The following is a 16,403-nucleotide window of genomic DNA, read 5'->3' as shown; positions in this document are numbered from 1 at the left end:
CAATCTTAAAGCTATACTTATCTGGTCAAGTTGAGTATGGACGTTCATTTGATCAACGTTAGTTAAGTACATTGTTCATGGAAGAGGGTTAATTATTTTCTTGTAATTATAAAATCAAGGTGAAAACATTCTGGGCCCTTTGTTGAGCACAGGTTGTTCCACATCCTCCCAATAATTCCAAGAGCAAATGGAATTTATCTTTCCCACACAGCTGGGTAGTGACAATGACTGTTCATAATTCCATACTGGATGAGTTCTGTTTTCTCAGGTTGAGGAGAGGGTTTGTCCACTTTCTTGTCATGATACTATTGGCTTACAACACATCACTACAGCTACAGGAGGGAATCCACTCGCAAATATTAAATGGTCCAGAAATAAATGTCTGAATTCTCACAATGGCATTTATAAGCTGAATATTAAGTAACTTAGCATTGGTTGGTTGGTTTAATCTAATATTTGTTGCTTACAAGGTATCTTAATTGTCTGCTGTTTCATTTCTACTCAGAGTAAGTTTCTCAACCCCCAAGGCAGCATGGATAAGAAGGACTTTTATTTAATTTTCCTTTACAATTTGAAACCTGGATGAAAAGCTACAGAACCTACACAGAACATCAACCAGGCAATCAGCCATGTATCTGTTACTGAATGTACTGTTCAAAGTTGGTTCCACTGGTTTCAACATGGAGATGAAGGTCTTGAAAATCGCAAAGGCCATGGAAGGAAGTCATCCTCAGATGAAAATACATTAAGGGAAGCAGTTCAGACAAACCCTTGCACAACAGTACATGAGCTGGAAGAAAAGCTAGGCACAAGCAAATCAAGCATTTCCAATTGCACTCAGGAGGTTGGCAATAGCAACATAGCACAGATCTCATATTACCAATTTTGTTGATCTTCAGTCAGCTCATGCAGAACTGAAATGATCCATTTCTTGAACAGATATTGACCTGTGATGAGAAGTGGATTCTGTACGACAGTCAGAAATGATCTGCACAATGGCTCAATCACAAAACAGCTCCAAAGCCCAAGTTTCACCAAAGAAAGATCGTTGTGAGTGTAGGTGGACTGCCGCTAGCATAACTCACTACAACTTTTTGAAGCCAGGGGAAACAATCACAGTGGACAAATATTGTCAAGAATTGGCCAAAATGCATTGAAAGTTGCACAAGAAACAACCAGCTCTGGTCAATCAAAGAGGCCCTATTATTCTTCATGACAGTACTCATTCCCACTTGTCAAGGATGACTCTCCAAATATTGAACAAATATTTGAAATCGAGGTTCTGCCTCATCCACCTTATTTCCCAGACCTTTCCCCTACAGATTTTCATTTTTTCAAGTACTTTAACAACTTTTTGAACAACAAATGCTTTCAAAATTAGGAAGCTGCAGAAAAAGCTTTCATGAGTTCATTGATCATAGAAACTCTGATTTAGACAGCAGGGCATAAACAGCATTATTACACATTGCCAAAAAGTGTGTTGAAGCAAAAGGTGCTTACTTTGATTAAAGCATATTTTACAACACTGGTTTATACTTTTCCAAACTTTGCAGTTCAAAAACAACATTTATTTTTGGACAACCTAATATAAATGCATAATTGTGGCTCAGATGCCACAGCCACCAACATGAGATTTAGGAATCAAGATTCTATAATTCCTACAATGATGATAAATCACATGAAAATCCACCCTATTGGTACAATTTAGGTTCTAGGGGAAGAGTATTTCTGTTTTGGATATAGCATAGTTTTCCCATTAGAGTGTTAAACTTCTGTTGGCACACCTACGATCTGTAAAAATGCATTTTGAATAATTACCATTACTGGCCCCTTCACCTTATAAATGCAGAATTCTAGCTGTAGTGTGAAGAAAGGTAACCATGATTTGGAAGTTAGCATATTCTTAAATTGGAAATGTACTACCAATAATACTTACATCCTCTCACATGTTTATGTAATTGCCAATCATTTAATGTTTATGATGTGTTTATTATTAGAAATTAATATCAACCCCAAGTTAAAACCTTTTCTCATCTCTTGAAAGAAATTATCATCTACATCAGGTTAAGGTAAATCTACTTTTAAGTTATATTTAATTTCAATACATTTGGTATTTCTCATGCCTAATGTTTGTGTTTCTTTTACTGTCCACGTGTTTTAATATGTGCATTGTTTCTTAATTTCATTTGTTTTGAATATGAAAGATTTACAACAAAATCAGTATACAAAATTAATTAAATGTATTGTTATTTTTCAGATTCCCCTGAGAAGCGAAAGGACTTAAGTCATCCAGTTCATGCTGATAATTGTGTTTTATTGACTGATGGACGTTGTCTTAAAGAAAGGCCTGCCTATACCTGGAGAGACTACAGGTTAATAATGTGACTATTGGCTGTTGTCAGCACTTTATTAAAAGTAGTTTTGGGAAAATGGGAAATTTTAATTTTTTTTTTTCAGCTATTCTTGAATATCTTTATAAAGTTTTCCTTAAGATAATGTTATTGTAGAGGCTTATTATGGAAGTTTTATTCTAACTATAAATTTGGTCAAAACAATCTAGCTACCAAATTTAGCTGTTTTGTTATATCTCTCATTATGGCATTTTTATTACAAAATTGTTAAGTTTTATCATTTTTTCAGATATACAGAGGTTGAGAACATTATATGAAAATGATTTTGGAGTTTAGTGCCTTGTAATTTTATTAGTCATGTCACCCTATCTGGTCATGCTTTATTTTATATTTACAACTTGAGAATAACACCCCAGTGTAATTTCCATTGCAAAATGCTTCATTGTAAGACTAGATTATTATGTTCAAAGCACATCTTCATAGAATTGATATCTGGTGACTTCACAAGCTCATCTTTGTATGAAATGGCATGATTACCCATTTCATTCTTCACTTACATGAGGAATGTAATGGCCAATTATGTTACTGGATACTGTAACATGAGTGCATATGCACCACATCAATGCAACTACTGTAATGTTAGCCAGGCATGAATGGAGGGTCAATATAATAAATATATATAAATGTATAATGCTATGAGACTTAAGCTATCTAGTGTAAACATCTGTGTTTTTGAGTAGTCATTTGTAGTCATTCTAGAATAAGAAAAGCATAATTTATATTTATTTCCTAATTTTTTCATTGTGGTTACAAGGTTGGTCAAATTTTCAGACCCCAAATAATTAGGATAGAGAAAATAACAGGCAAAATATAAAGTCTTACTGAAAAAAAAATGTTTCAGATGTATTTAGGAGGTTTTACATATTACACAAATCACTTTGCACTCAGACTAATAATCAAGCATTTTCACAAGTGCATCTTTAGTAAGAAATACTTCATTAAAAAAAGCATTTTTTGTGTACAAAACACTTGAAATAATTACTAATTGTTTATCAAATTTTGTTAAGTTATGTACACTTCATCAAAAGTTATTGCATAAATAGTTAACATATGCGTGTATACGAACTTGTGTATACCATACTAAGCCTGTTGCAAAAGGAATGAAGAGATACATGACAGAAACGACTTTTATACAAGTGATTTATGTGATTTTTACAGATTGAGAACCTTCTTGATTATGTTATATACTTTTGCCGGCAACATTTGGATGGCTTTTATCTTTGTGCTCATGGACTCTAGCCTGTTATAGAATGTCACACTTTGCTTACCATAACTCAGGTATGAGTCGTTGCAGGTCTCTGTTTGGATTTTTCAAATACTGTAGATCCATATTCCTTTGTTTTCCAAAGTACAAGGGATAACTCAGTTTGGAAAATTCTAAATCTCCTATCTGAACAGAAACTTTATATTTGATGGTATCACAATACATACAAAATGTTAGTCAATGTCAAAATGTAATTCTGATAGATTCTGTTCCATCACACATGTATATCAGCTGTGGTTGTCATCTGGCTTGTGTATTCAAAATTATTTTAATATAACATGCTCATTACTCAACCTTTATTTTTTTATTCATGTGATTTTATATAATTTGATTTTAGAACACTAATTCTGAGTTTTATTTCTTTATCACCAAGTTTTTATTGTAGTCCTTTATATTCATAAGAGAATTATGAAGCATAAATATATTAATTAATAAATAATTATATAAGTAAGCATTTGTATTTTAAGAAATGTGATTGTTATAGAGAGTAATAATTTGATTTAATATAATTATTACTTGTTCAGTGCCATTGTATATTTAAATGATGACTTTGATGGAGGAGAATTCATCTTTGCAAAAGACAAAGAAACTGTACAAGTAAGTCTTACATCATTTTAATGCCACCAAAATTTTTTAGAGTATTATTATGACACTGAAGAAATCATCAGTATTTTAATAACATATCTGACCTATTTGTGTTTTAACATATTTTCAAGACAGAAAAATGTATTTTATTCACATTGTAAGTTTATATGCAGTATATAAACCACTTGTTCATGATTGTGCAAAATAATTCATATTGTAAATTTTTCATGATAATATTATCCATCAATATTGAGCTGAAAATTTAAGTTTTTATTTTGTGAAATACTTTTGTTAACAGGAACAAAGTTGACAATTTAAAAAACAAAATCCATCCATTTTGTATTTGTATTTATGGAACCTTAAACCTTTTTTCTTTTTGTAGCTGCACATTTCTATGACAGTAAGATCTTGAGTAAAAGGAAGTTTGTCAGTAATTTTTTGTACTGCCGATATAATCTTTCCATTGGTCATATGGTTTGTTGGTCGTACCTTGAAAAAGGTGCAGATTTCTAGCATCTGAGATTGCTAAATGATATCATTTATTGCCCATCTTAAATATAAATTATTGGGAACAACTCTTAGAATTCTGATGGACTTGTAACTTTTATGTTAAATTATTTTATTGAGAAACTTTATATCTTCTTTTATGGAGCTTTCTTGAGAATAACTGATATGCAAAAGAACAATATTTTAAAATACAGTACAACATATGCTCTTGAAAAACGTTTGCAATAAACATAATCTCATCTGCCATAATGGTTTGTTAAAATACAGTGTAATGCATATAATACAGATATTGATACTGATAGAGTTGAATAAATTAAAACAAAATCAGAAGGAAGGACTATGTTAAAAACAACATATCCAAACCTCTGACTAATTATATTAATTTGTTATAAGGTAAAACAAGCCAAAGAGAACTGAAAAAATGCTCCATTAATTGAAAGGATCTCAGAGTATAATCTATAATGTTGAGCATAAAACGTACTCTAGGTTTTGCAGGTGACTACAGAAGTAGGACCCACATTGCAATGGGGATACATCCCCTATTAGTCTTAACCTTTATTTGCTGGTCTCATATAAAGAAATAAAACAAAGTAAAAGAATAGCAATATAAATAAAAATAATAGATATAGAAATAGAAATTAGGAGAGTGGAATGTGAGTGCTCAAGCTCACAATGTCCCACATCTGTATCACCCTTCACTGCCTGCAGACAGTTGTTGGAAGGTAATTGCTCTCCAGAGTAAAAAAAAAAGAGAAAAATTAATTGAAAATTTAAAAATAAGATACTACCATTTGGAGGTAAATAAGTTAAATAAACGTACCTCTTGAAGTTAGCTACCCATTCATCATTATGTTAGAATGGCACTAATTGGTGGCCTAGTAAATGAATTATACTAGTAGTATGAAATGTCTCATCCAGTTATCTAAATTAACTGGTACAACTTCCAACCACCACCACTCATTAAGTCTACCATAACTATCATGCTCTAACAAGCTTTTATATGCAGTAAGATGTACATCTGCATAAAGTAGTGCCAAGTTGTTAAATGACCTTATTCACAACTAAAAATAATTAGAGATTTTTGTAAAATTTTCTTTATATTTATTTAATACATTTTTATATTTGTTACAGAAAAGTTTAACAATTTTGTTTAAAGTTTCTTTATTAAATCTATTAACTATTAATTTTTGTTTCAATATTTCAACATTACTGATAAAATATTGTAATTTATTACAAATTTTACAATATCTGGATAATTGCAAAGTTTTAATGCATATAACAGAATGGTATCGTACAATACTATTAAAAGACGATAAAACATATATTGTAAAGGTAAAATATTTATCAGAAATATTAACATTGATATCTTTATCAATTATTACTGTATATAAATACTTGTTTAGAGCATGATAGTTACAGTAGACTTAATGGGTGGTGGTTGGGAGTTATACTAGTTAATGTAGATAACTGAATGGGACCCTTTGTACTAGTATTATTTGTTTACTTGGCTACAAGTTAATGCTATTCTACAAAAATGTGGGCTGGAATGCTAACTTCAAGAGGTAAGTTTATTTAACTTTTTTCCCCCTAAATGTTAGTACTTTATTTTTAATTAATATTTTCTTCTTTACTTTGGAGAACAGTCACCATCCCACAACTGTCTGCAAGCAATGAATAGTTTTATATTGACATGGGAAGTTGTTGGCTTGAGCACCCATAGCATAATCACCTAATTTTGATTTCTATATCTGATATTTTAATTTCTATTACTACTCATTTACTTTATTTTATTTATATAAGACTGGTGAATGGAGGTTAAGACTGATAGGCAGTGTATCCCTACCACAATGTGGGTCCTACTTGTTCAGTCACCACCAAAACCTACAGTTCATTTTATATCCTACATTATAGCTTGTACCCTGGGATCCTTTCAATTAGTGCAGAATATTTCACTTTATTTTTGTTTTGGCTTGTTTTTAGTTATAACGAACGAATATGTAGACACACATTCATATTTAATATAATTGATAAAAGTTTTAGATTTTACAAAGATACGATGTATTAAATTACATTTTTGGTCTCACGTGTGTGATTTGGAGAAACCTACTTTAAGATCTTTTCCTGCTAAGTGTCAATGCCCTTTTTCATCTATGCAGTTTTTCCCAATGAGAGTATGATGAGTATGTTCCTAGCTAGAAACTGCTTTATCTGATTCTTTTAGTAGTAATTTGTCAGATATCTCTTTCATGTTCTTTGATTTATACTTCAACTTATCATTGGATTTTACCAATACTGAAGTTACTGCATAAATATGATACATTACAGAATACATTTTGCATCTTGTAATTCTTGTTTTATTCTTTGAATTTAATAAGGTTTTTCTTCATAGTGGGCTTTATTTTAAGAGCTATTTCATTTGAAACATTTTAACGAATTGTCTGGAATGTTTCTCTTGATGTGTAAGGTATCATCATAATTTGTTGTCTTTTTTGTGTTATTTTTTTCTGTTATCAGTTGTACTTGCCTCATTACTGATGAGACTAGTGATTATGGATATCAATTTTATTTTTCAATGATGAATTTAAAGCCTGTCATTTGATCCTCTGTAACAGTAATGAGAAACTTGTTAAATGAACTATAAATGTTGATATCATAGTAGTTTATAATTTATAGAAACAGAATAGCATGATTTGAATAGGAATTACCCATCATTATATATTGGGTTACAATATGTACAAGTTAACAAACTACTTTATTTGGGAATAATGTATCTTGTCATTTGAAAATGGTGGGAGAGTATTCATTTTCTGATACTTTTGTAAATTGTACTGAACTGAACTTTTCTGGCCCATTTTGACCACACCATATACACACATCTTAACCAAAGATATAGTTCAGTAAGTACTAACTGAACAGTTGTTTGCTCTAAGTGTTCCGTGTATCGAGCTACAATTATACAATTGGAGAAAGTAGTTAAACCTTGAGTATGCCATAAGTAACTTTATGATAGGTGGAATGGAATGCTACTGGAAGCAACAAGTCTTCAACACTGACCCAAAGTGATAATTGCACTTTATAAGGATGCTGATCCAAATCCCTTGTTACCCTTAGAACTGTTCTGTCTGTTATTTTATGTTGTTCTACTACAATACAATTTTCTCTCTAACAGACTTTTACAAAATCTAGATCAATTCTAAAATCATAACAAACATTCCATAGGCCTTCCTCTGCAGGTGGACCTTGGCTTTCAAGCAAATCAAGTAAACAAATTTACATGAATACATGTAACTTCACAGGTATGTTAAAGAAGGGGAGTTTCGTTCTCCATGATTCATAGAAATGCTGCTGTGTATTTAGATGTGTGACTTGATGTTTAATCCTGATGTAGCTATACACTCCCACCCATGTCCTTGCTGTGATGACACTTCTGGAATTGTATCTTTTCAAATTAGTACAATACCAATATGTTTTGTTAATGAGTAGCATTTTGCGTTTTCACTTTGTAAAGTTTACATTTCCAGCTGTATGAGAAACCTGCTGGAAACAATTATAAAAGCTCAATAGAAACTTTCTTTAACTTTTCTATACCATATTGGAAAATCTTCATTATATTGTTGTTTGTAACATAATTCTTGTATTTTTCAAGTTTGTCCAAGTCTCTTCTAGTGTCGTAACACTTGTAAAGTGTGATTAATTTTTGGTATATGTTTATATTTAGTATTTAAGATAGTCTTCTTGTTTTATATAACCATAGATGATTTTTTGTACAAAATTAATTGGTTTTAAGGTTTATGTCAGACCAAAAGATAGGTTCTGTTACCAGGAGATAACTTTTTAGTTTCTTCTGAGTTGATGCATTTTAGGGTAATGTTAGAGAAAAACACTGATTACATAAATGTGTACCTGTATTAAAAATTTAATTTCAATATATCATTCTAGTATTTTTCAATAATTTTACATCACAGTTTAGTGTAGAGACAATATTAAAGCGTTAGGTAATAATTATCTAATTAAATTTGTTAATAAAAATTCAAAAATTTCTCATGGTTTATTTTTGGGTCTACTTATGAACTGTTGTAGAATTATAAAGAATATAGGGTATATGTCAAGTTATTAGAAAGCAGTATAATGTGATGAGATATGATGTTTTTTGGTTGAACATTTATGGAGCAACTTCTTTCAAAGGGTCTTAACAAATAGGGGTGTATCATAGTTTAAATGCATATATCCCTCTTGATAAAAACCATTGAAGAGGAATGGTCCAAAATACTTTAAGTAATGTAAGCAGCTTGTCAATTATTTCTTTTGAGATTTTTCAACTTTTACAAGTTTTGTAGTAGTCTGACAGTGGTACACTTGTAGGTTGAACACAACATATATAGGAATTAAAGGATTATGGGTATTTTATAGCTTCTGGCCACACATATTTTACATTGCTAATACTTGGTTTGTGTTTTATCATTTCTATCTGAAACTACACAAACGTTATTTTATAAGAATAGTAACTTTTTCTATAAAAATAGTTAGTGTTAGTGAGCACATAGGCTTAAAGAGTTGGAGCTGCATACTGACATTCAGTTGTAAGTTAATATTGATCATTCATAATTATTGTATTTTAATAAAGTTTCAGCACATACAAAAAAAAACACATAAAAGAAAATAACAAATGTAAATATGCTAACGAATATTTTAAAAAGAGTTAAAATTCATTGTGTATATAAACCATAACTTCCTGAAGAATAAACTGTACTGACAAAATTAGAAAAACAATGTTTATTTGTTCTTCCATAAACTATACAATCTTTGGACCAATGCCAACAAACTACATTAGAACAAGAAGCATGTTCTATTTATCCTAAACCGTGACCACAGCAAAAATATGTTTAACTAAATTGCTATGCAATTTTGGAAGAATTTTTTTTATTTCAGATTTTTTCTTTTCTTTCATTAAAGAGGTCAGACATTCACATTTTGCCACAAAGAAAATGATAACTGATGTACAAAATTAGACTTTTAAAGTAGCAGGACTATATTTGATAAAAACCCTTGCTTTTTGTGTTGTCAATTCTATTGGGTGTTCAAGAGTAAATTTACCAAAACAATGTCTGTTTCTTTTGGCCCAAAAAGGAGGAAGAACATGTAATATGGTCTGTCAAGAAGCACTTAGAAGAGTATTAAGAAACACTAAGGTTGTACAAAGGGATAGGTAAAAGTAATAAAGTTAAAAAAAGTCAAGTAACACTATTTCTTTAATGTCGAATAAAGCAGATAGTGATAAAATAAGCATGAAATAAAGTAGTTGTACAGTAAATTATGCAAATATAGCATTGATTTTGCTGAGTAAAACAAATGGTTTGGGCTGAATTATATAAGTAAAATTTAGGAAAGCTTAATATCAATTAGTACATTATATCATTTTTTAACTTACATAAATATATTGTACAAATGTATAATTGTGCAATTATTTATGTCAAGTAAAAAGAAAATTTACCTTAAAAATATAAGTGATTGTATAAAACATTATCTGTAAAAATAATTTGTACAACTTGTAATTGTGTATTACATTAGACTTCACTGTTGTTGTAAGAACAGTTGATGTATTATGATTTCTGTAAATGCATTGTTTAAAGTTTTATTCTTATTATATATCAGTCTGAAGACAGTTGTGAAAGAGTAAAATAAAAGCTTGCTAAATAAATATTGATGTGGAAATGAAATTATAATTTTCAAAATTATTCAGGGAGGTTGAAATGTTTTAGTTTTATTTCAATGACAGTTTCTAAACTATAGTTATTTTACTAACATCAGTGTCATAAATGAGCCAATTTAACATCTTTTAAAGTATTGTATATTTACTTTTATAATATTTATTTATTATTATCCAAGTTTAAGGTGTTGTAACAAAATTAATTTGTTTAAAGTTACTAATGTTACTCACAACTGTGCTTTTAGGCCAAAGTTCAGCCCACATGTGGTCGAATGGTTGGATTTTCAGCTGGTGTGGAAAACTTGCACGGAGTTGAAGCTGTCACTAGGGGTCGTCGTTGTGCACTAGGCATGTGGTACACTCTGGACTCTAAGCACAAAGAGGGAGACCGAGACTTTGCTGAGCAGGTCTTACACAAATTAGTAGAACGAACTTCAGAAAGAGAAAATCAAGGTAAAAAAACAAAAACACATTTTGATGATAATAGAAAATCCCCCAAAAACCAACAGAATAATGAAAATGAAGATAATATATTCACTTCCACAAATCATCTAAATCCTCCTCCTCTGACTCAGGAAAGGAAACAGGAAAAAAGAAAAGACCAACAAATTCATGAAGACCTATAATAGCTTTTCATGGATATATTTACCTGGGAAAATCAAGCTTAGAGTCCATTATTCCAGAAGAGTGAAAATATTATCAGCCATGCATTATTCAACTAAACAGTATAACCCATTACTTTAAAAATATTTTTTATGGATTATAATTTCATTTTGTAGTTAAGATCACCAGATTTTATGAATGTTTTAAATTTGTCTTATGCCACCTGCCAAGTGAATTAATACCAAATGAGTACTAAATCTTAGTTTCACAGCCTCTGCAATGCCTTAACTTTGAAATTTTATTTTCACACATGAATATAAACCATAATAGCAAGTGAGAATAAATATAGAGTAGAAAAATACTGTCCATGGAATAAAAATATAAATATGCATACACAAAAGATTTAATCTAATAGTAATATTTTGAGAATTGTTTTTATTATTTGTATACTTCCATAATTAATTCAAAATTTATGCTAAAAATATTTGGCTATTCTTGACACATTTACTTATTGTAAGGGAACACAAAATTTGCCTCGTGCATTTGAAAATTACATGAAAAGTAAGATGTTTTCAAACTTGTTACAGAAATGGTACATTACTCAGTTTTGAAACATTGTGCATTGTCAAAAATCAAATTTTCACTATACATAATTTTTACACTTAAGTTGAAGAATGAACTACCAACCTGAAGAATACACAAGACTTTATACTAAGTGTATGTTACTGAAAGTATAGATTCAAGTTTATTTTATCCAATCTTTTCATGCTCGTGGAATAATTTTTTAAACATTTTATTAATATTTTAATATGGATTTTAAACGTTTTGTTGACATTATATAGCCATGGAAATATATAAAGATTTTGTATGCATACAATCTGCTCCTTCTGCCCTCATTTAATTTTTTTGTAACATTGACTTTTGACTTGTGATTAAAATACAGCAATATATATGACATTTTAATTTTGTCTCTTGATGGTATTGTTTATAACTTTATTTTATTTATATATCATAATGAATTATATTTAAAACTAAAATGATGTTAAAAGCAATGCTTGTCAATGGAGTTAAGTGTTACTTATTTCATGATAAACTGTTTGCTTACCTTACTCACTTCTGGTTTTAAGAAAATAAAATTATAATATTCTAAGTTGTAAAATATTTATTAATCTTGAAGCATAGCAAAAAATAGAAAAAAGGACACTGTGGAATTAAAAATTTATTACAGTTTTAGAAACTAAAAATTTTAACTTTATTTATAATAATCTATTGTTTATATAATTTTTTTAGTATTCAAGTTAGTTTGCATACAATGTAGAAATTAAAGGTTTTTAAAATATTTGAAGAAACACTTTAATGAAAGGTTATCTGACTCTGGATAATGACTTGTTAGAATGATTTTCTCAGGTTTTTATTAACCAAAAATGTAAAAAGAATATTTTTCTATTATATTAATAAAACCTAGATTTCTTGAATGTATTTTAATGCTACATATTTTGTTACATTTAGGTAACTTAGCCTTTGATATTTTAAAAACTGTATTAGAATATTTAATGATAGTCTTTGTCACATACGTTGCCTTGAATAGTCAGATGGGAATGTTATATTATAGTAAGTTATGAAAGTTAAGTTTTTTTAAAACAAAAATTCATTAATATAGAAATTTTGCTAGTCTTTATATGACTTATGATACAAATAAACTGTATTTGTTTTTGTTTCTTCTGATGAACATTTTGGACCCTTTCAAATATGTTTCACTGACAATGTTTATTAAACATTGGTGATTTGTGTCAAAAACTTGAAATCACATATTTTCTTTAATTGTGATAATAGTTTATTAAAAAATGAAAATATTTTTGCATTAGTGTGGACTAATTATAGTCTATTAAAATTCAAAGGTTAATATGTTGAGTATGATTTAAGGAATATGGAACTGTTAAGTATTAATTATTAAACGGCAGCTATCATTAATTGATGCTGCTACCTACACCATTTTTGCTGTTTAAGGGTTAAACCTCATCCACCTCAGGGGTTTTAAGACTGAAATTAGGGGTTATTTTAGGTTAAGATAACTTGGATTATACCACATATGTTACTATTTTATATTTCTTCTAGTTCCAAATGCTGAAGTTGGCATTTTTCTCTCTTTCTGTTAAATCTTAATTGATTTAAACAATCAAGTTAGATATATAAAACAAAGTGTAATTGAACTTTAGTATCAAAAGGTAGAGGTATTTTAACTGTATTATTCTATTTCTCCTTGGTACATACTTACTATAGCATCTTATTTAGCCTTTTCAAGTTCATGGTTACCCACAGAAGTTTTTCATGGAGGGGCAAAACATGTATATAGGGGGATCAGTTTTCACAGTGCAAATCAACAGACTGAAAGAACGTATGTTATGTGTGCTTAAATGCAAACACAAATTTACAGTTTTAATAGAAATTACTAAAAATATTTAGTTTAACTACAGTACTAAACTTGCATCATAATGCATTTAATTTTTTGTGAAATATCAGAGGGGAAAATGACACTTCTTACCACTTCCTGTGAGTACCCGTGTTCAAGTTTCATATTTTAATTTTACTTATTGTGAAATAAGATGTCATGATAATTTGTTAATCAGTTGCTAATGTAAAAATTAATGAAAGAGGATTGAAATTTGTCTAAAAAAATGAACTAGTTTCTTTAGGTTAATTCCATCTTCCATGTGCAATAATAGTATGTTTTTGATATTTACTTGTTGAAATATTCTCTGTTTGTTAATAACCATGCTTTCATACATATATATATTAAAATTTAAGTTCCTTGTATTCAAATGTCAGAGTTAATTTTTTCCCCGTTTAATGTAACTGTTTCTTTTGTTGAACATAGGTAAATTAATCTCTGTGGTAGAGCTTCAGATTTCATAGCTGGTGACCCAGTTTTAAATATGTGCAATACCACAAAGTGTTCAAACCACTTTAACTTTGGTACTGTTGGCTGTCTGCCTTACCTCTGCTCAGCAATCTAGAATTAGATATGGCAGCAGGTAACCATAATAAATTTGCCATAAATACAAAAAAAAAAAAAAGGTTTTCATTGGCAAAGTAAATAATATTTGGAATTCTTGCAATTTTCACTTGTTAATTATAAAGAACACTGACAATTGTTTCTCTCAATTCTGAAGTTTAAATCATAAATCTAAGATTATTTTTCTGCTCTTAACTTTTACGTGGATTATATTTACAGGTATTGTAAAATTTTGTGAAAGATCATGAAAGAAGAAGAAACAACTTACAAATCTGACCTTCGAATATAAGAATTTATTTTTACCTTTTTACACAGAAAGGTGTATAGAACCGCTTTTTAATGTTTCAGTATTGAAATCTGAATGCAGATAATGTGTGACAAACTTGAAGTTTTTACTGAGGTAGGCAATCCTCTTGAGTATATTTTACTTCTAATGGCACCATTTATACTATTAAATAATATATATAAATCTATGAATTGTTTTTCTAATATTTTATAGTTTTACTTTCATCTATGAAATTTACAATTTGTATGGTTTTTTTCTTACTATTATGCATTTCTTTCAGTATTGTAGATATTTACATTTTAATATGTAAAAAACTGAAACTTTGACTATGTTCATGAGGATTTGATATACAATGTACAAATTCAGTGTTAAGCTTGTTTTAGCAGGACCAATGTTGTGCTGTGTTAGAAATATTTTATTTAAAATTAACTATCTGGAATTTAAACAATTTTACAAACAAAATCATGTAGTGCATAAAAAGTAAAATCTACCAAGAATTCATCTAGTTCAGAGAAGTTTTTATTAGTTTCTCTGTATGGTAATCTTTGAACTCTGTTGGTATTCTGCTCACAAGTCAATAGCCACTGATCACTACTGTATAAAACATATTTATTATCTCATCATATTTTGGAATTTTTATACTTAAAATATGTGATTAAATGTATCAACTTTACAGTGATTTTACAAGATAAAATCAAATGCTAACACTATCAGTTTTTCTAATATTTGTGCTGTAGGATGCCTTTTTCTAAGAAAAGTTGCATTTTTCTAATTATTTTAATTATATAAACTTGTACTGTGTTTCTATTGGATCTAATAAAGCCACATTTATCTCCTTTGGAAATGTGTTCTTTTAATGATAAAGTTTTAAGTAAAAATGTTTAGTTTAATAGTAATTTATATATGAGACCATTTGGCTCTTTAAAGCCCTCCATACACAACCATTCAGACCCTTGAAATAATTCATCTGTCTGCAGAATCATCTTGGTATTCCTCATCCAAACTCTTTTATATAAACCTGTATCCTTTCTTATATTAGGAAACCTAAACTATTCCAATTGAGGCCTAACTAGTGACTTGTATAGAGAGATAGCAATTAATTACCCATTGCCCTTATTTCCCTTAGAGAAGCCTACAGGTTCCACAAAATAAAAGGAAAAGAATTAACAATAAACTATTTCATGGGGTAGTTTATATTTACTAGATCTTTGGCTCAATTTTTACAAGAAAGAGACTGAATTAAGTGTTTATAAACAATAATAATCTTTACTGATAAACAGTCAGGATTTAACACTTGAATAAATGCTTGTATGTTTGACAAGAGAAATTTTTATTTGTGCTTTAAGTATATATTCAGCTTACAGATATTGAAAGTGAATCATCACTAGTAGATGGCATGATATCTGTAGTGACTCAGCTTGTCTTGTGTTTAACTAAGAGGAGGGAAACTTGATGCTCTACATGACTAATGTTCTATATTTAAAAAAAAAACATGAAATATACTGCAAATTTGAAAGATTTATCTTGTTATCTTGTTTGTCGCACCAAACATGCTCGCCCTTTCAGCCATGGGGGTATTATAATGTGATGGTCAATCCCACTATTTGTTGGTAAAAGAGTTGGCAGTGGTTAGTGATAACTAGCTACCTGCCCACTAGTCTTACAGTGCTAAATTAGGGATGGCTAGCACAGATAGCCCTTGTGTAGCTTCACATGAAATTCAAAAGACAAAACAAACACAGCATAAGAAAACATTATCAAATAAAAACAAAAAATGTGATATTAAAATATATAAGCTGAATGAACGAACAGAAATTAAATAAATAAGAACACTTTACATAATTTGTAAAGATAACACAGCTGCTTACTTATTGAAATCCCAACAGCAGGTCCTTCAACAGAGCATATCTCTGTGGTGCACCATAGTGATCTAATGAAGGGCCTTTACAGTCTTAGCCAGTTTGTCAGGGAGCTAACACACCTCTTCTTCCAACAAGGACGAAAACTTTCTGAGCTTCAGCTGATTG

General features: G+C 29.7%; 1 protein-coding gene across 3 annotated transcripts in view; it reads left to right on the top strand.

Annotated features, from left to right (window-relative positions):
• The window catches only part of LOC143241070 (prolyl 3-hydroxylase 1-like), a 60,237-nt gene extending 45,017 nt beyond the window's left edge, over window positions 1–15,220 (top strand). Inside the window, exons 10-13 of one of the 3 annotated variants that reach the window (XM_076484587.1) lie at window positions 2,258–2,372; window positions 4,200–4,272; window positions 10,720–10,927; window positions 14,310–15,220. In XM_076484587.1, the coding sequence (XP_076340702.1) occupies window positions 2,258–2,372; window positions 4,200–4,272; window positions 10,720–10,927; window positions 14,310–14,338 (425 nt within the window). In that variant the 3' untranslated portion in view covers window positions 14,339–15,220. Of the gene's footprint in view, window positions 1–2,257; window positions 2,373–4,199; window positions 4,273–10,719; window positions 11,422–14,309 lie in introns of those variants that run through there. The other 2 variants (XM_076484580.1, XM_076484570.1) reach the window with 2 other exon arrangements.
• The last annotated feature ends 1,183 nt before the right edge of the window (window positions 15,221–16,403 follow it).

Source organism: Tachypleus tridentatus, chromosome 2, assembly GCF_004210375.1.
Source record: "Tachypleus tridentatus isolate NWPU-2018 chromosome 2, ASM421037v1, whole genome shotgun sequence".
NCBI classification, from domain to species: Eukaryota; Metazoa; Arthropoda; class Merostomata; order Xiphosura; family Limulidae; genus Tachypleus; species Tachypleus tridentatus.
Note: the sequence above shows the minus strand (reverse complement) of the source record. Positions and strands in the feature narration are given on the sequence as shown.